The sequence below is a fragment of the Equus przewalskii genome, chromosome 16, assembly GCF_037783145.1.
Source record: "Equus przewalskii isolate Varuska chromosome 16, EquPr2, whole genome shotgun sequence".
NCBI classification, from domain to species: domain Eukaryota; kingdom Metazoa; phylum Chordata; class Mammalia; order Perissodactyla; family Equidae; genus Equus; species Equus przewalskii.
The window spans coordinates 22,539,088-22,565,537 of record NC_091846.1 but is presented as its reverse complement, the minus strand read 5'-3'; the positions used below and the strand labels follow the sequence as shown (position 1 = coordinate 22,565,537).

Sequence of the window (26,450 nt, the reverse complement as noted above, 5' to 3'; positions counted from 1 at the left end):
AATTCCACATAGAGTGACATACATGTGTAAGTGAATTTTAACCTACCCCTACGAAGTACTGTGAAACACTAAGAAATACTATGAAGTGCTCTAACCAGGAAGGGTCGGTCAGCATTTGAAAGGCCCTGGTCAGGGGCTTTAGGTATGGCTACCTAAATTTTCACTAGAGGATTTGCTAATTAGCATAGAGAATGCTAGAAATACTCTGTCACTGCGATATGAGTGGTGTTCGGGATACATGGCTTGGCTAGAAATACGGTGAGGGCCCTCTTGCCCTTGTGCGAAGGGGTTCCAGCATTGTGAGCCCAGCGGTCCTACACCACACAGTCAGAGCAGGACATTCGCCAGGGCTACATTCAGTCCTGGGGTGCCACCTGACCAAAAGGTTAGCTGAATCCTGCCCCCAGAAAACTGTCACATCCACTTCAAGCCAACCTTTGATGCAAGGAACTTCACAGAGGGCCGCATTTCATCAGTCTGACAACATTAACTGTTTCTGCACCTATCTGCTAATAAGTTTTTTATATGCGGTAGAATGTGGTTGGAAAATTGCTTTCACTGTAATGTGACAAATATCAAAATTACAGAAGACAGGCCTATGGCCCATCGGAAGATATTGAAATCTTCTGAAATCTTGAGAGTTGTGAATGGCTTGATTGTTTCCGGTTGGTTCTCAACACTCCCAAATTCACATCAACAGTCCCACACACTCCCAGCCTTCAGAATCATGTCTCCATAGACCCCACGTGCTGTCCTAAGAGAGGCCCCTGCCCTGAGCCCCTGCTCAAGAGAGCCCAGCTCTGAGCCTCCTCCAGGCACAGCCCTGACCACAAGGTGGCCAAGGAGCCATGTGCCACTCCTAGACCACAATTTAGGTACCTGGGACACTGAGGCCACATATGTGGGCATTTCCTCCCCTACAGACCACACCACCAATGTGCAGATGCCCAGTCCCAAGTGGTGGCCATGGCTGGGCTGGGTGGGGCTTGGACATGCAGGCTGGCAGGCCCACACACCCCTTGTGATGCAGGATGTAGCTGGTGGTGGGTAAAGAAAGATGCCATGTAGGAAGCTGGGGGCCAGGGGCCTGTCCTTCCTGTGCCACTGCTCCAGCACAGAACTCCAAGGAGTCCTAAACTCTATTATTTTCTTATTTTTTTGAAGAAGATTAGCCCTGAGCTAACATCTACTGCCAATCCTCCTCTTTTTTGCTGAGGAAGGCTGGCCCTGAGCTAATATCTGTGCCCATCTTCCTCTACTTTACATGTGGGACGCCTGCCACAGCATGGCTTACCAAGTGGTGCCATGTCCACACCTGGGATCCAAACCAGTGAACCCTGGGCCGCTGAAGCAGAACGTGGGAACTGAACCGCTGCACCACCGGGCTGGCCCCAGGAGTCCTAAACTCTAAATTCCCACTAAAACTCAAACCTGGCCTTTCAGTTCTCAATGAAGGTGTATTTTTCAAGGTATGAGGATTGAACATATATTATCTGAAGTTTGTTAGCTTGACATAAACAGTAGTCTCCCCTCATCCAGGGTTTCAGTTACCCACAGTCAACCTTGTTCCAAAGATAACGCTACATCATGGGGCCCACATCACTCCTCTCACTTCCTCTCATCACGGAGGCATTGCATCACCTCACATCAGCACAAGAAGGGTGAGTGCAGTACAAGCTATTTTGAGAGAGAGACCACCTTCACATAACCTTTATAACAGTACATTATTATAATTATAATTGTTCTACTTTATTATTAGTTCTTGTTGTTAATCTCTTACTGTGCCTAGTTTATAAATTCAACTTTATCAGAGGTATGGAAATATAGGAAAAAACATCGTATACATAGGGTGTGATGCATCTGCGATTTCAGGCATCCACTAGGGGGTCTTGGAACGTATCCCTTGGGAGTGAGGGGGACTGCTGTAACTTTTAATTTTAGACATATGGTACATAGACCTCCAGTTGGACGCTTGTCCAGGGCCCTGCAAAGGTTAGGGGTGGGCCTATAAAAAAACCGCTATGCCATGTCTAATAAGCAGCTCAAACGCCTCTGACTTTTCAAACTCAAGAGCAAAACCTGTTGCTCTCCGTCCTCCTCATCTCAGTGAATGGTGCTTCCATTAACCCTGCTACTCAGGCCAAACACCTCAGAGAAGTCGTCCTTCTCGCTCTCTCACACCCACATTCCATCCATGGACCAATCCCATCAGTTCCATCTTTAAAGTACAGCCAGAGCCTGGTCTCTTTTCAACACCTCCACTGCCACACCACCCTAACCTGGGTACCATCACCTTACACCTGAACAGTTACAATTACTGATCTTTGAAAAACAAATCACATCACTCCCGTAGAAGCTGCCAGTTGCCTCCCCCTCTCTCCCATATACACACACATCCATTCTCCCTTTCTTTCAAAATCGCAGACTATTTGGCTGAGCCCTGGCCATCTGGAAATGAGTGCACTTTACCCAGCCTCCCATGCAGCTGGGTCATGGCCTTGGTCAGCTCTGGTCCATGGTTCGAAATAAATGGAACTTTCAGGACTTTTCCTTAAGAGACATTGGGATTTGCCCTTTGCCCCTTTGTCATTGTCCTTTCCTCCATCCTGCTGCCTGTAATGCAAATCCACTCCTGGACCATGAGTGCAGGGGCCACATGTAGGAATGCCCTGCACTGTATCTCTGTGGGAGAGGGAAAGCAACTATCTTATTTAAGCTACTTTCGTTTTCATTTTACTATTAGAGTTAAAGCAAATCCTAAATAGCACAACCACGCTTACAGCCTTCCAAGGCTTTCCATCACACCAAGAATAAAACTCAAGCTCTTCCCCACGGCCCCCAAGGTTATGCATGATCTTGCCCAGCTCCAACTGTCTGACCTCAATTCCTGCCACTATCAGTCTCGCTCAGTCCATTCCAACCGCTCTGGCCTTCTTCCTCTTCCGCCACATGCTCATTGTGTCTCTTCTCAGACCCTCGCACTTACTGTTTCCCCTCTGAGAATGCTCTTCCCCTGGGTATCGGCCTGGTTGCTCCCTCGGGCCTCCCCCGGGGTCTCTGCTCAATGCACTTCCAGACAGCGGCCTCCCGTGACCCTCCCAAATGACCCCTGTGCTTATTCATTTCAAGTTGCTCTCCCTCATCTGAACACAAGCTCCCCAGGGCCTGGGACTCGATCTGTCTCATTCACAGACACTGAGACGAGCTGCAGCACACGGTGGGCGAGGACACTAAAACATTTGTGGAAGGAAACTACAAAACTTCCGAAATCAGATTTTTGTTCACCTGGGGAAAATTAAATGCTGATTTGGTAAAAGTGTAACTGGATTTATACATGTCAAATAAATGTTTAATTTAAAAATTTGGGGGTTGAACTCTTTCTCTAGTTCCTTATAGAAGTAATTCCTTACTTCTTCTGTACCATCAGCCAACAACATTGCTGACAGCTGTGAACTGAAATTTAGTATGTTTCTGACTCTGGGCCCATTGGACGCCCAGGGTTGCTCTTCTGCTGTCACTAAGCCTGTGGTGCAGGGAACGCCCCTCACTCGCTTCAAGACAGAAGGCACCAGACCGCAGTGGGCTGTCCAAAGCCAACTGGGAGGGAGACGAATGCTTTTGGAGACCAGCAGGGCCTATTATTATGTGCATTTTATCTTTTTTACAACACAAACATCTTGCAAATAAAAAGTCACGTGCAGTAGCTACATGTAGCAATTAAGGAAGAATGTCACCCACTCCACAGTGGTGACAGTTTGCTAATTCATCCATCTGTCATTTTACCCATCCAGTCAACCTCTGCATAACAATAAGGAAAAAGGTTTGGGGTCAACACACAAAAAGAGAACTACTTCAGTGATTACCCTCAGAGCCACCTCCTTTCAGGCTCTACAGAAACCACCCTGGCAGTTCCCCAGCACATGCCAGTCTCAGGGTGAAGTCTGGCGGCAATTACCTACTGCCTCCTCAGGGGAAAGGCTGATGCTGTCTGTGTACAGGTATTCCAGGAAGGCCCGGTAGACAGGATAGGAAAATTCACTCATTTCTACAATATCATCCTCATGGTCTTCCAATGAAGAACGAAAATGCTCACACCTGAAGGAAGAAAGAAGCAGATCAGGTCCTAGCTTCTGGGCAAGGGCAGATGACTTTCCCGAGGAGATGTCCTCACGGGGCTCAAAGGGGAAAAAATCAGCAAGAAGGAAGAAAAACCGAGCTCCACACAATTCCCTCCGAACTGCACACCTTCATGCCCTCGCCCTGGCCCCTGGCTTCCTCTACGTTTTCAAATCACCATTTATTCAACAAGCCTGCAAACCTGCTGGGTGGAGACAGTGCCGGACTCCGGGCCTCGTCCCCACACCATGTGGGCCAAGCAGCATTTATAGAAAGCAGGTGGGTTTATTTTTATAAACTCTGAGTGATTTCGTTTCTTCACCTCCTGTTATGGGTTGAATCGTGTCCCCCAAAATTCATATGCTGAAGCCCTAACCTCAAAACAGTGTTTGGAGAAAGGGTCTTTACAGAGGTCACCAAGTTAAAATGAAGTGATTGGGGTGGGCCCTAATGCAATATGATTGGGGTCCTTATAAAAAGGGGAATTTGGAGAGAGACTCACACACACACACAGAACACCACGTGAAGATTAGAGTTACGCTGCCACAAGCCAAGGAACATCAAAGACTGCCAGCACAGCACCAGGAGCTAAGAGAGAGGCATCGAACAGATTCTCCCTTGCAGCCCTCAGAAGGACCCACCCAGCCATCACCTTAATCTTGGACTTCTGGCTTCCAGAACTGAGAGAGTAAGTTTCTGCTGTTGAGGCCACCTAGTCTGTAGTGCCCTGCTATAGCAGCCCCACAAACCAATACACCTCTCCCCGCTTTGATGAAGGTTTACGGGCTATCGGAAAAGTGAACAAATGCTGCATAGCCTGACCTTACTAAGAGGTCAACTGGAGACTAAGATGCCATAAGGAGTTTGTGCTTCGATGCAGTAGGATTTAAACATCTGTTACACAACAACATAATGATTTTCAAAATCATCATGCTAAGAGAAAGAAGTGAGGCATGAAAGCGTACATACTGAATAATTCCATTTACATAAACTTCTAGAAAATGCTAACTAATCTGTAGGGACAGAAAGATGATTAGTGGTTGCCCCAGAGCTGAGGAATGAAGGACCTGTGAGGGGTGATGGAAACATTCTCTATCTTGATTTGGACAGTGGTTTCAGAGGCATATGCATAGGACAAAGCTCCTCAAAGTGCACACTTTAAATGGATGCAGCTCATCGCTCAAAAATTATACATCAATAAATTTGATTTTTAAAATCCCTGTGTTAACTTCACCCCAGACCTTGTTGCTCTAGAAAAGCCTTATGTGCTCTTTTTCAAGCAGCTAAAAGTTCAGTATCCCACAGCTGGTTAAGGAGAGTGACTGTCCTGGGCGGAGCTCAGTTCCTAGGGAGGGAGTTCACTCCACGTGGTGCTCCACACACAGTGCATGCTCGCCAAGTGTTAGCTGGCGGCTGTCTAACTCCAGGGTGACATACCATCTGTGCCGTCTCTGCGGACGCCTAGAGCACGTACAGCCTGAACCACACCCCCAGCACCCATCGCATACGGCCTCCCTGAATTCTTGTTTCATGCCAAATGTGTTGCCCCCACTGCACAGTATCCTTGTGACGGCCATAACAGCCTTACTGTTTTTCACAATTACTGAAGTGCCTAGCACTAAGAAAACAGCAAATGTATTTATTTCAAGTCTCAAAATAAATGATTCCTTACCTAATTTTGAGAAGGACTTTATGTGCATAAATGTACTTTCCATCCACCAGAAATTTCAGGTCTGCGGTGTTGGGGTTGTCGAATTCCCTCTTCAGTGACTCAGCCACTGTGAGGTGGTCATCAGGTTCTAAGAGAGAAACACCGATGTGTCTAGAGTTAACTACAGACACAACGAAAAGGCAGGCTGGAGGACAGCATCGCTCTGTTGACACTCAGGAAAACCCAATCCCCTGAAATAACTGAGCAATGCTTTTTTCCCCTAAATATAGGGTCGCACCTCTGTAATCATCAAGGATGAGAGTCTCATACACGCCTGCTCGTAACTCTGGCAAAACAACAAGGAAAAGTCCCAAACCAGCTCACTAAATGAAATTTTTAAATGTCTGAGTAAACATATGAGCTAAAAATAAAAGATACAGTTTCCCAGTCAAATTAAAAAACAGTCAAATAAAATTACTTTTCCTTTAGTATGTTGTGTCAGTTTCTGATACTTTCGAGAAAAATTAATCAACTAGTTCCCTTTCATGGGAGCCCATTAGATGGAAATAAATTATATGATACTGCACTTAACAATGTCCTTACTATCAAAACAAAAGCACCAGAGTTTTCTTCCTAGTTTTCAGTCCATCACGCAGATGGACAGCAGTCAGCTCACCCACGGTGAGGAGGCGCCACGAGACGGCGGGAGAGGCGAAGCAGGCGAACACGTCGTCCGTGCAGGAGAAGTGCGTGAGGTGCGGCAGCACCACCGACTGGCCCCGGCACTGGCCCCACATGTACACGTGCCCTCCCTGGGTCTTGGCAGCAGACGTGTGCGTAGAGTGGCAGGCTGCGATCTCTATAATTCTAAGTTCACAAACAAGTACCACGTACACACGGTAAACGAAAGAAGAAATCAGTTGATATTTTCCTTCCCTTAGATTTAACTGATTTAAAAAAACATGACTTATACACCCAATCTCCTAAATTTCCAGGCACCTAACAGTTATTTACATTTAAGCTATACTTCAATGGCACTTAGAACTCATGAAGATCTTCTTGTTACCACTTCTAGCCAGCAGGCCTACAAAAATACACACCATCTCGTTTTGAAATTCAAGTACAATCCAAAGGAGTAAAAACAAAACAAAACAAAAGGCGACTTAATTCTTTTCTTAAAACACTACTTATTGAGTAAATAATAAAGACTTGGGCCATCTTGACCCAAGGTCAATAAATATTCTCACCAAAACGTCATCAATTTTAGGGTTAAGTGGTGCATGCTGTGGGTCACCCCAACTCATACCGCAAACAGTCAATTCAATAGTTCTGACTCACTGGACTGCGTCCTCTGGAGCCCAAGCGCGTTTTCTGGGATCAACATATGTTAGACGCTAGTGCAGTAGGTTCATGATTGCCAGAGAAATAGTTCTCAGAATACCTCCTAATGGAAAACATTGTTTTTGTCGATTTGGAAATATTTACTTTGCTCAAAGAACAAGCCAATAAGTCACCATACAGATTCAAAGAAGACAGTAAACTATTTTACCCCAAGTGAGGTCGTCATCTGGATTAGCAATGGTATCATACAAATAATAGATTCTTTGTAATTTCTCCCATCTGCCACAACCTTAGGTCAGGCACACCCCATATCTGGATCAATCTAACAGGCTCCTGGGTCTCACTGCCTTAGACTCTCTCCGCTGAACAAAATCGCACAATGTTGGCAGGTTAAGAATCCTCTAGAAACACCATTCTCATCACTACTTTCAAACGTTCAGTGACTTCCCACAAGATAAAATCCAGACACATGACATTAAGGTCTTTCATAATTTCACCTCCACCTATGTCTGGCCATCTTTCAAATCACTATTGCCCACACACCCTTTGTTCCAACAAAAAGAAGCACCCACTGCCCCCCAATGTATTTAGTCACACAGTCCTTGTTCAGGAGTGTTCTTTCCTTTTTCTCTGCGTTAGAAATCCTACCCACCTTTGAAGGCCCAGTTCAAACAGTCCCAAGGTAAGAGGTCTCTTGCTCATCTGAGCTCTTGCAGCAATTCCTGTCCATACCACTCCAGCCTCGCTTTGTTTTCTTTTCAGGTGCACATGTCTTACCTATTCAGCTAGATTACAAGTTCCTGGCAAGCCAAATTTCTTAGTTCTCTCTCCCTAAGCACTCAATACGGTGTCTTACTAAATGAAAGTTATAGATCATTTTATTGACTAGTTGGGAAAGATTGAACAACAAAGAGCAACTGAGGGTTGGGTAAGACCTCATTGACCAAGGCTAGCAACTGAAGGGTAGAGACATTCCTCCACTGCCATATTAATTAGCTGGTTCCCAATCAAGGAGGGAGGATGGTCATCATAAAACTTGGAGATTGCCATGGTGGCTTGCCTGAGAAGGCTGAGACATACTGTTTTCATGTGCAGTCCAAGTAATTTCACTCATTTATTAGAGGACAGCTCTCAGCTCTTGAAAACAATCCAAGAGAGTTAGAGGAAAAAAGCCTATGATGTTCCCTACTGGAGAGCCTGGACGATGGAGCTAAGTTCGAATCTACACACCAGGCTGTGTGATTGTGGGAACCTCTGGGAGTCTCGGTTTCATCACACTGCAAGGCTAATATGTGAGAATCAAATATCAAATGATAAACTGTGAAACACCAAGCACAAGGTCTGGCATACAAATAGTACTGTAACAACAGAGGTTTCTTATTATTACTCCTACTACTCAGCATTTTAAGTGACAAAGCTTCTCAGATGTAGAGACTGCATATTTCTAATGATGCAGTCAGGTGAGTAAGGCCTGTCCTATTTACGTGATCAGGTCAGTCAAATTGGCTCAAACCTCTAATATAGCGCTTGACAAAAGAACCTCACTCACATGGCGAAATGACCAATACTATTTGGCTTCTCAACAAGCATATTCTTTTCAACAAACAGAGAAAAAGGGGGAAGGAAACAGAATAAATATATTTATTCAAAGAAAAGCGCATCTACGGTTACCATGTTACACCCAAACATGAAGGTGGAGAGACAATTCAGTGCAGATGGTTGGTGCAGTGGGCAGGACTTGGGCTGGGAGTCAGAGAATAGCCTGTAGAGGCCGAGTTACTGAAACTCTAATAATCCACTTTATCATCTAAAAAAAAAGAAAAAAGGTGGAGGGAGCAGAATACAAGCGAGCAGTCACCTCACAGGCTTGTGGTGAAGAACAAATGAAACAGGCTACACAGCTCAGTGCACACTCAAAATGGGCCCCTTCCCATGACCAGCAGTGTTTAACAGCTGCTGCAGGAACCGTGGGGCCCCCCGAGGAGCTCACAATTTACCCAAAGACAGAAGTCGTGTATCTGTGAAACTGCACACAATTCCCAAATAACATCGTAGTGCGGCATGGACCACACGCGCTCCGGTGAGAAGGGAAAATGCCGGGACTCCACAGGGAGCATTTAAAGCAAAGGGAGGTCAGCTGGGCCGCAGGGGCCTTGGATTTGTCAAAGAAATGGCATAAGAAAAAGGAGGCAGAGAGAAATACATGTGCCAATGTGTAGGCAGAGGGCGGAAAGAGCAAGACTGGAGAGGGCCCACTATTGAGAGGACCTGACTGGAACAGACAGGCAGCTCTGGGGAGCGGAGAGCAATGAGGTTTGTTAGGAACAGAGGCGTTTGTCTTAAATCCAAGACAGAAGAGTTTAGATGGGATCTGATGCGCAGACAAATGGGAAATTGCTGCGTAAACAGGGCCGTGATGTGACGAAAAAGGTGTTCTTAGAGAGATTAACCCGGCAAAAGCGCTCAAGACAGACTGACAGAGAGAAAGAACAGCCCAGGAGGCAGGCTGCGGAAGGCTGAGGAGTGTGCAGATATCACGTCCAAGCCACACTGCCAAGGAAGAATCAGGGTAATCCTTCACCCCAACGAGAGGAAGGAGAGGCGTCAAAAATGGCCCAGGACTACGAGCCGAGGCAAACACCAGCCTGGCAGTGCAGAGGGAGGGGGACGCAGTGCTGGTCTGACTGCAGGATGGGAGTTCGACAGACAGGTATCTAAGCAGTTAAGAACAAGGCCTTCTACATTTTAACCACTTCAGTTATAAAACATCTGGCATTATCTGGGGGGAGAAGAGGTTAGAACAGCTCAACACCGTTTAGATAAACATTAACAGCTCTTGCTCTTATCATATTTAATCACCTTCACAATGATCTACTAGGCAAAGACTTTTAGATTTTTTTAATAACTTCTGTGCACTTTGGGAAACCACTTAAAATGATAAGATAGCTTCCCTTTTCTCTGATAATGTTCTATGAAAAATGTAATTGACTGGAACACAACAGTGTCCTTCTACGTTAAACTACTCACCATCAGAAAATCAAAATAAATTTAATTCCTACATTCACTTCTGAAATGTGTATTATTCGCCTCCATGAAAAGGGAGCAGGCTTTGCCATTACAGGAGGTAGAAACATTGCTTCCTGGAGAATGGTGGAACAGATACAGCCAAGGGGTTAGGATGCAGAATGCTGTGGAACGCTGGTCTTCCCTAAGCACGGCCTTGTGACATTTGCCTGGAACACCCAGCGCCACATGGGAAGTCAGGGGTGGGGCACGGGCTGGGCTGACCACAGCAGCTGCTACAGGAAGGAGAGTGGAGAAAGTTTAGAGGGAACTTTCAGGTCTGGGCTTGGGACCCAAGCAACTGCCAAGGCACCCTGCCTTTGCCTAAGGTCATCTGTTCTTAAATCTGATTCATACCAAGAAGCAAAGTTGGAAGCTCAGATTTTTCAGTCTTATATGCAACGGACAATGACTTTAAACAGCTAACCTTTACTGTCAGGATGTCTGGCATATTTCACTTTATTTTGCAGCCATTTGTAATGGAAAACAATTACTATACACTCATAATAAATAAGTTTTATGTCACCTCAACGAATGATCTACAGCAACCACATAGCTTAATGACTGAAGTACTAGAAAGGAAAAAGCAGAGACTCAGAAAGAATAGAAAACAGAAAACGAGGAGAGGAAAAAGGTCATTTGTGAGGGAGAAGAATAATGAAGAAATAGTGATAAAAAGATCAAGAGCAGTGATTCCCAATCCCGGTTTTGTAAGAGGCCAAAATATTACCAATTATCTCAAAAAGTCACAAAAATTCAAGGCAAAGTTAGTTTTAAATCAACTTAATTTAAAATGCGCTTTCATGGAACTTTAAGAACAAAGACACAAATGTTATCAAAGTATTGAAACTTCAGAAAGAGTGGGAATGACTGGAGTAGAAAGAGAATCATTTAATTATTAAAATCACTTTTATGTGAACATAAACTGCTAATTAATGTTAACATTCTTCATCATACATAGACCTCTGTGGGAAAAAATCTTAAAAGATTTTGCTTGGTTTGTTGTTGGAGCAAAGGATCCAATGTAGACAGATTTTTTCCTTTCCACTTCTGTGAACAGCGAAGTAAGACTTGATGATCCACCCCACCCTAAATGCAATCTGTTGTTTCTAATTAGTCAAGCTTCCCCATAATGGGCCCCAAAAGAGTCAGAAGTTCCTGAGAGATAAGTCACAACGTATCTGCAAAGTTTCAGTCATTGAAAAGGGTGGGCAGGTGCTGGACAAGCCCCAGCAGACTTATAAATTCCTCCCTCGGCACACTCGTGTGATCGCGAGCCCGCATTTTCAGAAAGTGCCAGGTGAAACTCAAGCATGGGAAACGGAGAAAAGCAAAAATATCTCATTCAAAACATCCACCCACGATTTCTGTAGCCAAAATAAAGTGTACGTGGACAACAGCAAGTATGCAAAACTGTGGCTACTTCCACTTTGTTTACATGTAGAATTCAAAAATTTAAGAAAGTTAAGAAATTTGTTCAAAAAAAATTAAAAGTTTTGAAACTTTTTTAAAAAATTAGAAGTGTTTTAAAAAGATGGAAAAGCAACAGGTAACTCTCCAGTACCAGGTAAGGAACTTGGCACTAACATAACTTCCACGCCCTGCTTCTCTGCCTCCTTTTCTTTCTCCCAACAAGCTGCCCTGCGGTCCGCTGTCCCAGCACCACTAGAGGCAGAAGACCTGGGCCTCACTCTGGGACTATCAGGGACCAGCAGCACAACGTGGTCCCTCGTGGGCCACAAGTCACTGGTGAGCAGATGGCAGCGGATTCTGTGAGTCCGGGAACAGATGAGTTAAAGTGTATGTCAAGTATGGCAGCACATAAAAATGGTAAAGTGCTGTACAAATATGTTGTTTTTATTTCCATGTTACCTTTATTTGATCCTTTAACACTTTATTGTTTTGTCTAAATACTAAATGTCCCTACTGGCTGGATTTGCTAAACTGAGGCATTTTTGTGATTATTCAAGGCCTCAAGACCATCCCTTCTCTTTTGACTGGGTAGTTCTGAACTACCTTTTAATGCAAATGACATGGCTACCAGCATCCAGTGCCTGCCCCCCAGGGCCTGATCTCCATTCTCTCTCCTCTTCCCCAGTTCCTAAGGGGTCCAGGGTCTTATTCTAAGATTTTGGGGAAAAAACAAAATCTGTTTAACCCATTTAACATAGCTTAATAAGATCAGCCAGGTTTACAATACTCAAATGAACATAAGGGGAGTTGAATCTCCCTTTACCTATTTATCCATGTATTTATTTTTAAATCAGATATAAGAAAAATTAATATGTAAAATAAAAATGAAAACAGCAGTATTAATTTCTACAATGATTATAACTCTGGTTTAAAAGAAAAGATAGTGAAATGTTTTTGTTCTATACTACCGTGTCAAGAAATGAAGAGTGAAAAGGCAGTGATATGGCTGTGTTTGAGAAATTCAAAAGGCCTTCAAAACCAGTAGGATAACTTGAGAAAAAATTCTAGCTATGCTAATTACTTAAAACAACCTTTCGAACAAGTGCACAAAACTGAGTCTTAATTTTCCAACCATTTTACCCTCCTTCACAGTGATAGCTTGGGAGTGGAAGTAATGAAACCATCTTATCCTTCTCAACTGGCAAATTTTATAAGTAGCCAAGTGAATGGACTTACATCTCATTTGAGTTACTTTCATCTTTCTAAGCCACAGAAGATAGACCTCAAATGTTATCAACTTCCCCTTAAAAACGTAAAGCAGAAAAGAATGAGAAGGGGGAGAAAAGGTCATTTGGGAGGGAGAAGAATAATGTAGAGTAGCTGTTGGGGGTTTAGTCATTGTAGTCTGTGCAGAGTAGCTACTGGAGGTACAGATCAAACAGGGGTAAGTGAAAATAGAATATTTAACAGACAGACCGTCAACCTCCCCAACAACTCAGAAGCCAGTTTTAGAAAGCAATGAATGCTCTCGTTAAGGAATATTCTAACACTACCAATAAGTTCCCCGCAATTCCATACCATGTCTAAGTTTTGTTCAATCACTAGAGAACACTGAAGTTATTTGGAAGAAACACATATTACCTGTCCTTTTCCACAATGATAGGAGTAGGATAGGGCTGGTTACTTTTATTGCCGGTGCCCAACTGGCCATAAGAATTTGCACCCCAGACATACACTTGGCCTTCATCTGTTAATACTAATGTGTGTGCGTAGCCACAGGCAGCCTGGAAAGAGAAAAACCAAATCTACGCAGGTCTGCAAATAAAAGGGAATATGCTTTCACAAGATAAGAATCAAAAATGAAAAAAAGGAAGAGGCAGCCGGCACAGAGAAGTAAGCATTAAGGGAACCAATACCCCTCCAGGACTAGCTTAGCCCTGTGTGTGGCCAAAACCTCAGGAAGATCAACATGAGTCCTTTAGTGACACGAGTCCAGTTTATTCGGCTTTAATATGGCATTCATTAGGCTCACGGAGATCAAGGGGTAGAAAGTGAAGAAGAAATAGACACTTATTTTTTAATAATGTTCTTTTTTTATTATAAAAGTAAAGCATGTTCGATGTGAAAAAATATAGAAAGTAGAAACATGAAAGTAATGTCAAGATCAGGGGTTTTTTGCCCATTTATATATAAATATAGAGATAGGCACTGATAGCTTTTTTAATGATAATTTTGCATAAGCAGTTCTGAATCTTTCTTTTTAATTTTTTTTTTTTTTTGGAGGAAGATTAGCCCTGAGCTAACATCTGCCACCAATCCTCCTCTTTTTTGCAGAGGAAGACTGGCCCTGAGCGAACATCCGTGCCCATCTTCCTCTACTTTATATGTGGGATGCCTGCCACACCCGGGATCCAAACCAGTGAACGACAGGCCGCCGAAGTGGAACATGTGAACTTAACCGCTGTGCCACTCAGCAAGCCCCTCTGAATCTTTCTTTTTAACTTAATATTACATATAGCACTATTCCCCAGATCATTAGAAATCCTTACTAGACATCATTTTCATTCATATAGATTTAGTATAATTTATTTAACCATTAATTTATTGTTTGATTAAATTATGCTAATCTACTTTTTATTAAAGTCATCAATTTTTTCTTTTCTTTTCTTTTCTTTTTTTGCTATATCTCCTCCATCAATTCTGTAAGTAACTTTCTCTTTGGTTCCTTAGGATAATTTCCTGGGAGTAGAATTGCAGATCAAAGGGTATGAATATTTTTAAGGCTCTTGAGATGCACGGCCAAAGTTTCCTTGGGAAAGATTACAACAATTTACATTCCAACAGCTCTGTATGAGAGTGCCCTGGAAACAGAAATTTTCTAATAATCAGCTACAACTTAATTCAGGGAAAGGGGGCTTTAACCTCTACATCAATGACGACATTCAAGCAGCTAAACCTTTCACCCTGCTAAGAACACTGTGTTTTTAATACATTGGTATCTTTGCCACTGAAGACTTCATTGCAGGCACACATAAACCAACAGTAGACGTACCCGCTGGACACGGATGCCTTGCAAAGCTGCCACTCTACAGGGGGTTGGCTGGTTGCCACTGCCGCCAAGTCCGAGCTGCCCATTTCCACTGTAACCCCAAACATAGACCTGAGAGATAATGAGAGAGGCAATGCCCATGAAGGATGAAGAGCAATCACATTCTCTTTTATGAGAAACATGCCATGTTGGTAAGGTGGTTAAGGCAAACAGGTTTTTTAAAGCAACTTAAGAAATAACTTTCTTACCTCCCCAGTGTCCACTACCGCCATTGAGCACATCTGCCCACAAGCTATGTTCACAACTACTTTATTCTGTAAGCAGCCAGTGACTCTTCGAGGGATCGGCTGATTAGCTGTTGATCCAGATCCTACCTGCCCAGAGTTATTATAACCCCAGGCAAACACCTTTTTGAAAGAAAAGATCAATAAATGAAACACGTTAATTTACAAAGTGTCTCAACTGGACACTAACATGTTCTTATGGTACCTCCTCTTTACTCCTCAAAGTGCTTGATATCCATAAATTCTCACAACACAGGCAGAGAAGTTTTTGTAAAATTCATTCTTACAAAATGATTAATATATAAAATTGTTATTGGCGTTATCTACACAAACAGCAATAATTATTATCAAATATCATATAATACTTATAAAAATATCTACTTTGCCTCAGCCATATTTTCTAGCATTTTGGAATTTTTCTTTTTGCAAATAACCCCCTTCAGTGTAGCAATATAGAAGGAACAATAAAGCTTTTTAAATTTGCAGTTATATAAATCCTTACTACATAAAGGTACACTCATAATATAAACACCACGACTATGAGTTGCTAACAAGGATAAGACTGAATCTGAGAGAGGTGGCTATTTTAACCAAATGATCATATTTCCAAGACTGCTATAGGAATCTACATAATCTTATTGAAAAGATCAATGAGACTTATGCTGACTATTCTCACCTCTCCATCAGATGTTAGCACCAAAGAATGATAAGACCCACAGGCAACTTCAATGACTCGTTTGTTTGACAAATTAGTAGAGATATGACAGGGCACTAAACCATGATTAGTCGTCCCATTGCCCAGCTGGCTATATGCATTATGACCCCATGTAAAGACTTCTCCTTCTGAAAAATAAAAAGAAACATAACCAGCTTTCAAGACATTTACTTCATTATGTAAAAATATATATTGCACACTCCCACAAACGAGAACTAAAAATTCACATGCAAAAGCAAATCAAGGGGCTGGCCCCGTGGCCGAGTGGTTAAGTTCGCGCGCTCCGCTGCAGGCGGCCCAGTGTTTCGTCAGTTCGAATCCTGGGCGCGGACATGGCACTGCTCATCAAACCACGCTGAGGCAGCGTCCCACATGCCACAACTAGAAGGACCCACAACTAAGAATATGCAACTATGTACCTGGGGGCTTTGGGGAGAAAAAGGAAAAAAATAAAATCTTTAAAAAAAAAAAAGAAAAGCAAATCAACTTCCCTATTCCACCAAACTCATTCTATAAAAGAATATATTTGAAAAGTACAAACTACATTCTACTTCAAGGCATCAAGATGAAATTGAAGTGGATGCACTTATAATAGCTGTAAGTTAGGTTTTTGATAAACAGTAGAGAAAACGCTGCTAAAAGTAATAGAAAAAAACATTAGGTTGAAAGTCAAAGATTGTAAGGTCACTTGACTTCTCTGGGCCTTAATTTCTTGAACTATAAAATGATCACCAAGTTAATTTTTAAAATCTTTATCATATTATTTATCATGCAGTATAACACACATTCAGAAAAGTTCATAAAACATATATGCACAGTTTTATAAGTAATTATAAAGCACACACTCACGTACAGCTACCATGCAGGTCAAGAAATATAATCTTATCATCACCCCAAAAGCCCCCCACACTTACAACCTGAATTAGACAATTTAGTTTTTCCTGTTTCTGAACTTTAAATAAGTGGACTAATACAGAAACACTGCTTTCACCTGTATTTGCTACCATCTTCTCTCTTTGTGCTACATTCTCGATAATTTCTTCTGATCTATCTTCCAGTTTGTTAATTTTCTCTTTTGCTGTAACCAAACTGCTGCAAAACTTGTCCATTAAGTTTTCCATTTTGATAATTATATTGTTTATTTGGTTCTTTTTCAAGACTTCTACAATCTCTGCAGGTACCTTCAAGCTCATTTTTTTTCTTCAAACACAATAAATACAGCCATCTTATAACTGGTGTCTGACAATTCTAATATCTGATAGTTAGTCAGTTTTTGGGTTTTTTTGCTAGTGTCTTGTCTCCTTGTGTATCTGATTATCTATGATTCTGTGCTGCTAACTACCTTTGGAAAATTATTTTTCAATAGTATTATACTCCCTCGGGCCTAGGATGAAGATCCCTTCCTCTAGAAAGGATTTGTATTAACTTCTGTCATGCTCTTAAAGCACTTAAAGGTGTCCCTTTAATAAATCCAAGGCTTTAGGTTCTTGGACCACACAGTGTGATGTGAATTGGAACACAAATCTACAGTTATGACCTCTTAGGGAGAGGTTTGCTTTCTGTTTTTCTCCCTGCTTTGCTCAGAGGTAAGGAATTCTTCTTTTCAGTCCCTTAGTGATGGAAGAACTGGTTCATCCTTGTCCTGAGAGTGGAGCCCTCTGTGGTCGTAGCTCAACGTGTGAGGCCCTCACGTCATGAGTACATCAAACCACAACTCTGTTCAAGTGGATACGCAGATGCCTCAAAGGCAATTTTAGCTTCAAGTTCCCCTCTAACCTCTTAGTTCTCACTTTCTCTTAAATATGGTCTGATCATTCCTTTCTGCCTTGTCAGTGCTTTGATGCATTTACGAAAAATTTTTTAAACATTTTATTCAGAATTTTTAGTTGTTTTCAGCAAAGAAGTGGTCTGAATAATCTAGCCTATTACTGGAAACCAAAAATCCCTAAAACTTATTTTTTAAATGCAAAATAAATATACAAAAGAGTATTTATAAAATTTATTTTTAGTTTAAAGACTATTAATGAAATGAATACCCAGCTGAAGAATAACTCTGAAGTATGTTTTAATGATAATGTCTTAGTCTGAATTCATGAATAGCAATGAGAATAACTTCTGACATTACTAGTACCAACTACAGCCATTAGTCGCTGTTTAACACAAGAATCACAGACTGCTGAGGTGGAGGGCATCTTGGAATCTGGCTTTAGTTTCTCAGTTCATAGATCAGAAATCTCAAATTCAAAAAGTCCAGAGTAAGTTCAGTGTTCTAATGCAAAATAATGAGTCCTATAAAGTATAAACAAAAGGGGTTTACTGGGCTTACAGCACTGTCACTCTGACATCTAAAGTGCCAATAATTGCTAGAGTCCATCTGCCACACTATCTTAGCCTGATATTTAGATATGTTCATATTGCATGTCGTCCAAAGCACAGTCAAGTTCACAGGGCAGAGCCAGAAGTTCTTGCCCAATCAAAGAGGATGTTCTTGATTTAAGGGGTGGTCCTAGTGTCGTTTCTCAACAAATAACGACGCAAGGGCCAAAATTCGACACTGTGTTCCTAGTTACCTGATGTGGCAAGGACAACATGTGGACCACTCCCATAGCTGAGACAGGCTACTTTTTTGCCAGTTAAAGAGTCCAGTCTCCGAGGTTCAATGGTGCTCTGGACGTCACCTAATCCCAAACAGCCACAGCAGTTGGTGCCGAGCACAAAAATCTGTGGGAAAAACCCACTGTTAGTTCAAGAAATTCTGTTTCTGACAAACCCATAATTACATTCAAACAGTCAGAGTCCTCCTAAAGCAAACTGCTACATTACATAATAAGTAAGAATCTACTCTCCAAGTTTTTTTTAACATAATTTTTCAGTTCCCCCCAAATCTTCAATATAGCAAATCCATTACTGAAAATATGAGTGGCTGAATTTTTTCTTCAAAATTACCTCATCATTTACTGTGGTGTATAAAACTTCATTGCCAGCACTGCCAAAGACACAAGCCTGACGTATTAACTGCAGCTCTTCCTCAGAACAAAGGGAGAAAATTGGCCACTTTCCCACATCTAACATCTTCAAAGATGACAGAGTAGCCTGTACCGGCTGAGAAGGAAAAAATGAATACATATTGAGACTGTTAATTAAAAAACTAAATTTTCTTTGCCCCTCTCACTTCTGAAGGAGTTGGCCCTGGATTAAGGAGGAACAAGCTCTATCTACTTCTGAGAGGCCTCTCAGAGCCGTGGAAATCGCCTTTGCAGGCTCCACTGCGTCAGTACTGCTCTTACGGCAACTAAGAGCCAGAGGCCCCGGATGGAATCAGAGCTCGCCTATTAATTTTCCTCAAGGACACAGGAATCATCCAAGGCTGAACTTTGGGGAGCTGAAGGTCGAGAAAGCACTTGAAGTGTGGGCTATGTTTTAAATGTAGCTCTGGAAACTAGGCTGGTTGTAAAGGTAGGGAAAAATAATAGAGAGGCCTACTATTTCACCTGCTGCCTACATCTTAAAACAAGTCTCTGGAAAATAAAATTGCTGAAGGTGACATCAAGGAAATGGTGCAGAAGCTTCTGCTCATGGGTCAGTTCTGGCCTTCAGTTTGAGCAGCTGGTGGGTTCCCTCATCCTCCCACTCAGGTTTGGGGATCGGTAGGAAGAAACACCCAGAAAGTATTCGTTTGCTGGAGCTGCAATAACAAAGTACCACAGACCAAGTGGCTTCAACAACAGAAATTTATTTTCCCACAGTTCTGAGGCTGGAAGTTCAAAATCAAGGTATCAGCCAGTTTGGTTCCTTCTGAGGGTTGTGACAAAAAGATCTGTTTCAGGTCTCTCTCCTCAGCTTGTAGAAGGCTGTCTTCTCCCCGCGTGTTCACATCGTCTTCCCTCTATGCCTGTCTGTCTTCTTCCAAATTTCTCCTTTTTATAAGGACACTAGTCATACTAAATTAGGGCTCACCCTAAGGACCTAATCTTAGTTAAACTAATTACATCTGTAATGACCCCACTTCCAAATAAGGTCACCTGAAGTAAGGGGGTGTCTTAGTCCGTCAGGCTGCTATAACAAAATACAACAGACTGGGTGGCTTATAAACAAGTTTATGTCTCACACTTCTGGAGGCTGGAAGTCCAAGATGAAGGTGCCAGCATGGCCATGTGCTGGTGAGAGAACCCTTCCTGGTTTATAGCCAGCACCTTCTCACTGTGTCTTCACATGGTGGAAGGGGCTGGGGAGCTCTCTGAAGCCCCTTTTATAAAGCCTTTTATAAATCCCATTCATGAGGGCTCCACCTCCATGACTTAAGCACCTCCCAAAGGCCCCACCTTCTAATACCATCACCTTTGGGGTTTAGGATTTCAACATAAGAATTTTGGGGGGACACAACTAAACCCATAACAGCATACATTAAGATCATAAGCATCTGCACTCCCATAAAAGCATTCAATATGGACATTATAAAGCTGTTTTAAAGAGAGCTTTCATTTATTTGCTATACTGGAGACATTTTTACTTACGTACTTATCAACTTTCAAAAATTCAACGTCTAATCTGGGCATCAGTGGCCCACTCAAGTTGACACGTAAAATTAACTATCACACCACGTGAAGACACACAGTGAAGAAGGCCATGTGATAGTGGAAGCAGAGACTGGAGTGATCCAGCTACGAGTCCAGGAACACCAAGGGTTGCCGGGAGCCACCAGAAGCTGGCAAGAGGGAAGGAAGGCTTCTTTCCGAGAGCCTTCAGAGAGCACGGCCCGGAGGAGGCCTTCGTTTCAGACTTCTGGCCTCCCGAACTGAGAGGGGACAAATTTCTGTCGTTTTAAGCCACCCAGTTTGTGGTACTTTGTTAGCGCAGCCCTAGAAAACTACTGGAGAGGGTAAGCAGTTTGTCATTGCTAACAGCATCACCCTGAGTTAGTGGCAGAGCCTGAATCAGGGCAAGGTTCCCTGATGTCACTCAAATTCTAAGACCCTGTCCCAAGAATGATCTTGTCTACTATCTTTTGGGCTGGACCCACAGCCACTATAGAGCGAAGGACAGAATCTCACAATGTTAGCTTTTAGTCCATGCTTCTACTTTAAATTACTCACCTGCTTATATCATAAAGGAGCCTTATTTTCCATGAGGTCTTCAGTTTAATCCTTTTTCCTATTTAAGTCTATAAATTTCACAAAGAACAATGTTTGGGATATGGCATCAAATATTTAATGTAGATGTGCTAATGTGCTAGTTAAACGAGTTCCTACATATGATTTCTAATCTTCACAATTGTAGGGCATAGATTTTGCTATCCTCATTTCACATATGAGGAAACTGAGGCACGGATAGACTAAGTAATCCTCCAAGATGATTAGCTTCTAAGGTCATGAACCCAGATGTCTTTCCACACATCATCTGTTGCTGAGTAAAAAGTTCACATAAAGTTATACTACTGGTAGACCTTGTGTTTGCTGGCATTTGCAGAGCTTGGGCTGTGTTCCCAGAAAGTGCTTAATGAACAGGCAGTAATACCCACTGTGGGTTGTCTTCCACCAACAGGGCAGATGGCAATATACAATGAGAAAACAAGCAGCAATACAATGATTGATTGCTACTTCATTTTTTCCTTGCAAGCAGATTTCTGGATTTCAACCTGCCCTGCCCTTGGAAGCCTAGAATCAGGTTGTAAACACAACCAGCTCCTAAACACTCGTCTACAAATCGCTAGTTCTGAACTTTCTTCCTGGCCCACCTGTACAAAACCTACAGTACCCAGCCCATGACCCCACTGACCACTGGGATTCCAGTGTCTGCGTTTGCAAGGTCACCTGCAGTCGCACATCTGTTAAATGATGCTACTGGTCGAGAGAATGCTGGGTCTGACGCTATCACTGAAACTTTATTGAGTGTCAGATACTAAAGATACAAAAATGAGACATAATTACTCCCTTCAAGGAGCTCACAATAGAAAAGGAGTAATTACAATATAACCAAAGTACAACAGAGGGGTGAATACATTGCTGTTTAAAACCTCTGTCAGAAGGCTGGGTGCTGGAGGTTAGTCATCAAAATCCATTTTTCTAAGTCTGTGGGGGACTATCTCATAGGGAACTAATGACTTAATTTATGAAATGCGTATGTTTATACTTTTTTGAAGTAAATATTTAACATCAGTCTCAAGGAATTGAAGTATCTTTGTTAACAGAAGAAAAATACATTCTTTTATCCAGCAGAATCATGAGTGTATATAGTTGTATACATTGTATATATTACACACGTGTGTGTGTGTGTGTGTGTGTGTGTGTGTGTGTGTGTGTGTGTATCTATATATATGTATACCTTGTATATATACATTGTGTATACAATGAGTCTATATAGTATAAGGATTCACACACAGCACCCTTAGGAGCCTAAATCACACCACAGCCTCACTGCATGATGGCAGTGGTCTCTGCAGAAGGCACCCAACTACCTCTGTCCCCAACTGCTAAGTAAGGGACTGGCTGAGCAAGAGCCAAGAGTGGGCAATAGGAAAAATCTGCATGGGGAAGAAAGTACTAAGGGAATGAGAGCTTGGTAATATACATCATCAAGATCCCTTCCCAGAATTCACATCCTAGTGTGGCCCAGGTAACCCTCCTTCCTACACATAACACTACCACCGGTGAGAATTCATCACAGGCCAGCTTTCCTTCACTATTTTGCTCACGTCTAGGCTACCTCCCCCATCTTCTGCTGGCATCTGTTTGGGAAATGCAAAGTAGTGAAATTTTAATACTAGCTCAAGGGAAACATAATTAAGGAAATACAGCTCCACAAATTTAGAAATCAAAATGCATTTTTGTTATTCCTTTGAGTATGTGCTACCTGTATAACCCTGCTTCTCCACCAGTATGAAGAACCAAGTGGGTACTTAACTACACATAGTTATTAAGTTGTCACAATTCAACTTAAAATACAGCATATGGAAACAGAATTAAAATTACATGTTGGGCATGCCTAGCAAAAACATTTCTGAAAAAAAAAATTCACCAACAGCTCGCCCTTTGAGGATTTCCTGGCAGTGTAACACTTTGTATGTAATAAAGTAATTCCATTGCTAATTCTGTGAGTGTGTTTTTTTATTTTACAAAATCTGTTCCCAGAAAAATGTTAGGAATTTTTCTATTAACATTTTGTAGACTCTCAAGTTCTATACATTACTTTTGTAAACCACTTTTGGGCTTTCCCACAAAGGCTCACAAAGAAGCACTTCAAGTCGGCATGTGGTAATGCTGTGGTTCCGTTTCAGAAGCTTTGCTATCTTTGTACACCATGCTGGCTTTGCATTACATCTTTAATTAAAGATGTAAAATTATTTTCATCTTTTACTGCACTGTGACTACACTTTATTAAAAAAAGAATGGAAAACAGAAAAAGGAAAGTTAATAGTGGCAGTTAATATTAAGCTGTTAACAGGGAAGAGTAGATATTTTATAAATTCATATAATTAACAGAAGATGGAAATCAATGCACACGCTAGAAGTTTGAAACTTTTAACATCAATTGGACAATAACTGGACTGAAGCTGGTTGACCATAATATTGAGATGTGATGGAAAAAAAATAAAGTAAAGAATACCTGTGATGAATTAAGAATATGTCATTTAAGATTAGCTATCTTATAATTGTTTTAAATCTCTAGGAATGGAGCAAACACTGTTCAACTCAGACCCCTGAGCAAGACAGCGTTATCTGTGAAAGAAAAGGATGGCCTGTCCTCCTCATCCAGGTCAAACATACTGTCTCTGAGAACCCTCTCTCCACCTTCAGACGACATCCATATTCCCTGCCGGCCCCTTTGCCTTTTAGCATTCTATTTACCCACAATAATTATCTGTTGGCATCTTGGTCACTACACTGTGAGCCCCTCAGTGACAGACACTATCTCATTCCCTATCAAATGACCAACAGATGTTTGATCAAGTACGTTTCATGCGAGAGAAAATACATGCTCCAAGGGCATGATTTTTTCTAACCTTGCCACTTTCTCCACAGAAAAGGGGAAGTTCTTCTTCCATATGGACTCAGTCCTGTGCAGTCCCTGAGGAAAAAGTATGTGGTAAAATCAGGATCCCATATGTTGAATGAAAGTAGGCAGGTTAAAATTACTTTATGTCCAATTAACAGAGAAAATAAGCCAAGCTCAAATATGGTGAATGGAAGATAAGGGGATTAAGTTTTAGGCATGGGAGTTAACAGCTATAAAACCCAAAAGGTGTTTTAACTGTTCAGGAACTACTACGTGGCCTCTTATGGGAATCCTCTTGCTGAGGTCTGGAAAAGTAATCCCAGGATAAACGCAGATTCTAAAATCTATAAGGAAACAAGTAGAAATTTTTCATTTCAGAGTTGACTTCCTATAGATAAGGAAAAATAAATTTTAGACCTTATCAAATTTCCCCTGGGATTGGAAAGTTCCAAATCACTGTGAAGAGCAGACTTATCAATTCTCAGCTCCAGTGAAGAGTATATTATTTGCTAAGCTGGAAAAAAAAAAAAGGAAGAATGAATGAAAAGGACGAAAGGATGAATGAATGAATGAATGTGGCTTTGTTATCCTAGACTTTAACAAAACATCTGAAACAACAGTCATCAAGTACGTAGCAAGAGCACTGAACGTTCTTACTTTAATTAACCACCTCCACAAAGACTACTTTCTACCACATAGAAGTAACAGCAGAAGCAGCCCTGTCAGAAGATACGCAAGATGCCTGGACTGTGGTTCAATCGTTACACAGCTAACTATTCACCACTAAAAATAAATATCAATAAGTACTCTCTCTCCCCTAAAAAGCAATTTCATGAAATTATATTTAATAATGTTGATTTTTCTGATTTATTAGGTTGGGTTCTATTTACTCAAATATAATCCATATTTCAAGTACTAACATCAGAACATTTTATCTGATATTAAAACTCCAAGCAGGTAGAGCCTTATAATAGACAGATAAAAAACCATAATCAAAAAGAGGTCAAGTCTTAACAGTGTTCCTTATCACTGTTTTATATGCCCTTGAGGATACTGGTAAAGTTTTGTTTTTCTCAGCTATAAAAAGGTCTCTCAGAATATAAGCAATAATAATTCATCAAACTATGGCAATTAAGACAAATCATTATTTCTAATGTTTGGAAAAGGTAAGCTTGTTTTTAAAAGGATCACTTGGAATTTTCTCATGTACAAATTTATAAAGCTTGATCGGGTTGCCAATATGGAAAGATCATTTCATGTGACAGTTTTTCCTACAGTATGTCTTCTCTACTAATTTGCGAGCTCTTTAAAAGAGGGGACCATGACTCATTCGTTGCTATAACCACCACAGCCCATGGCTCAGAACAGAACACAATATACTCACTGAAAGTATCCTTTGAACATAGCTCTTTGTATATTGGAAACTGCCTATATTGGGTATTCTTCTCTTTTTGCCTCATCCTAATTGGAAATACCTTTTCCATATCTGCCCCAAGTTTACTGGAATAAAAAATAAAAAGAGAGAGGGAAAAGAAGAAAAAGGAAGAGAAGAGAAAGAAGAACAGAGGAAGGGAATTCAAAGGCCAAAAACAGGGCCGGCCTGGCAGTGCAGTGGTTAAGTTTGCACGTCCTGCTTCAGCAGCCTGGGAATTGCTGGTTCCGATCCTGGTGTGGACCTACACACCACTTACCAAGCCATGCTGTGGCAGGAGTCCCACATATAAAGTAGAGGAAGATGGGCATGGATGTTAGCTCAGGGCCAGTCTTCCTCAGCAAAAAAGAGGAGGATCAGTGGCAGATGTTAGCTTAGGGCTGATCTTCCTCAAAAAGAAAAAAGGGAAATAAACAAGAGAAGGAAAAGGGGCCAAAGCAGAGATGTGACTGCACCTCACCGTAGTTTAGGCCACCCTTGTTCTTAGCAGAAGGGAAATCTTGCTAATATGCTAAAATCATTGAACAGTAATCCTGGGTTTGTTTGGGGTTTTTTTCCCCACCTTATCCCTCTACCATTGTAGGTAACCAATTTCACTAGTTTCTGTTTCTTTTTGCAAAACTAAGCAAATAGATGTATGTGTTTTTAATTCCCAATTCCTTGTGATACAAAAAATAGCACACTTTATATACCCTTTTGCAATTTGCTTTTATTTCACTTAACAGTATGTCCTGGAAATCACTCCATATCAGTTAATAGAGATTTTTTTAACAGCTGCATATCCTGGGTTTTTAAGGAGGAAAATAAATAGTTCTTTTCAGTGTTTTCAGTCAATTTCAAGTACAGTAACTCTTCAAAAATTAGAATGGTGAAAAACAGACCTGTTTATTTGTACTAATTGGGTTAAGACATAATTGCATATATGGCATATGAAAATTACCATAATCAAAGAAATAACATTAAGATTCAATTAACACTAAATATAAGATTAACATAGTTTCATTTTTGTTGTTCAGAATGTCCTTGAAGATTAAAAAAGACTCAAGATTAATTACTATTATACAGTACTATGAAAAAAATGTTGACTTCTCTAGCATTGTGGAAAATGGTTGGCTTTTTGGTTTTTTTTTTAACATTATTCCCATGTGATATAAACATAACAGACAAAACCGGCTTCCCCAATTGGCACTACGTGAGGAATATAGTTGGTGGAATATATGGGAGGATTATACTTCTCTTATCCTGTTATCTACATGATCTCACCTGGCTATTATTAATATCACTGTTACAGTAGTATATCAATATATACTTCTTAAAAATCCACAATATACATACAGAATACCACATCATGATGTGATAAACATGAATTCTAAATAACAGCAACAATAATAGTT

The 26,450-nt window shown here is 41.4% G+C and overlaps 1 protein-coding gene across 50 annotated transcripts in view; it reads right to left on the bottom strand.

Moving 5' to 3' along the window:
• The window catches only part of RCBTB2 (RCC1 and BTB domain containing protein 2), a 43,309-nt gene that overhangs the window by 8,126 nt on the left and 8,733 nt on the right, over nucleotides 1-26,450 (bottom strand). For 8 of the 50 annotated variants that reach the window (XM_008517757.2, XM_070578246.1, XM_070578248.1 and 5 more), the window contains 11 exons: nucleotides 24,042-24,138; nucleotides 23,632-23,696; nucleotides 18,579-18,734; nucleotides 18,203-18,353; nucleotides 15,594-15,760; nucleotides 14,882-15,040; nucleotides 14,637-14,744; nucleotides 13,226-13,368; nucleotides 6,444-6,634; nucleotides 5,789-5,915; nucleotides 3,956-4,095 (listed from right to left, as the gene is read on the bottom strand). In XM_008517757.2, the coding sequence (XP_008515979.1) occupies nucleotides 3,956-4,095; nucleotides 5,789-5,915; nucleotides 6,444-6,634; nucleotides 13,226-13,368; nucleotides 14,637-14,744; nucleotides 14,882-15,040; nucleotides 15,594-15,760; nucleotides 18,203-18,353; nucleotides 18,579-18,734; nucleotides 23,632-23,673 (1,384 nt within the window). In that variant the 5' untranslated portion in view covers nucleotides 23,674-23,696; nucleotides 24,042-24,138. Of the gene's footprint in view, nucleotides 1-3,955; nucleotides 4,096-5,788; nucleotides 5,916-6,370; nucleotides 6,635-13,225; nucleotides 13,369-14,636; nucleotides 14,745-14,881; nucleotides 15,041-15,593; nucleotides 15,761-18,202; nucleotides 18,354-18,578; nucleotides 18,735-20,725; nucleotides 20,794-23,631; nucleotides 23,697-24,041; nucleotides 24,139-26,450 lie in introns of all 50 variants that reach the window. The other 42 variants (XM_008517756.2, XM_070578239.1, XM_008517758.2 and 39 more) reach the window with 13 other exon arrangements.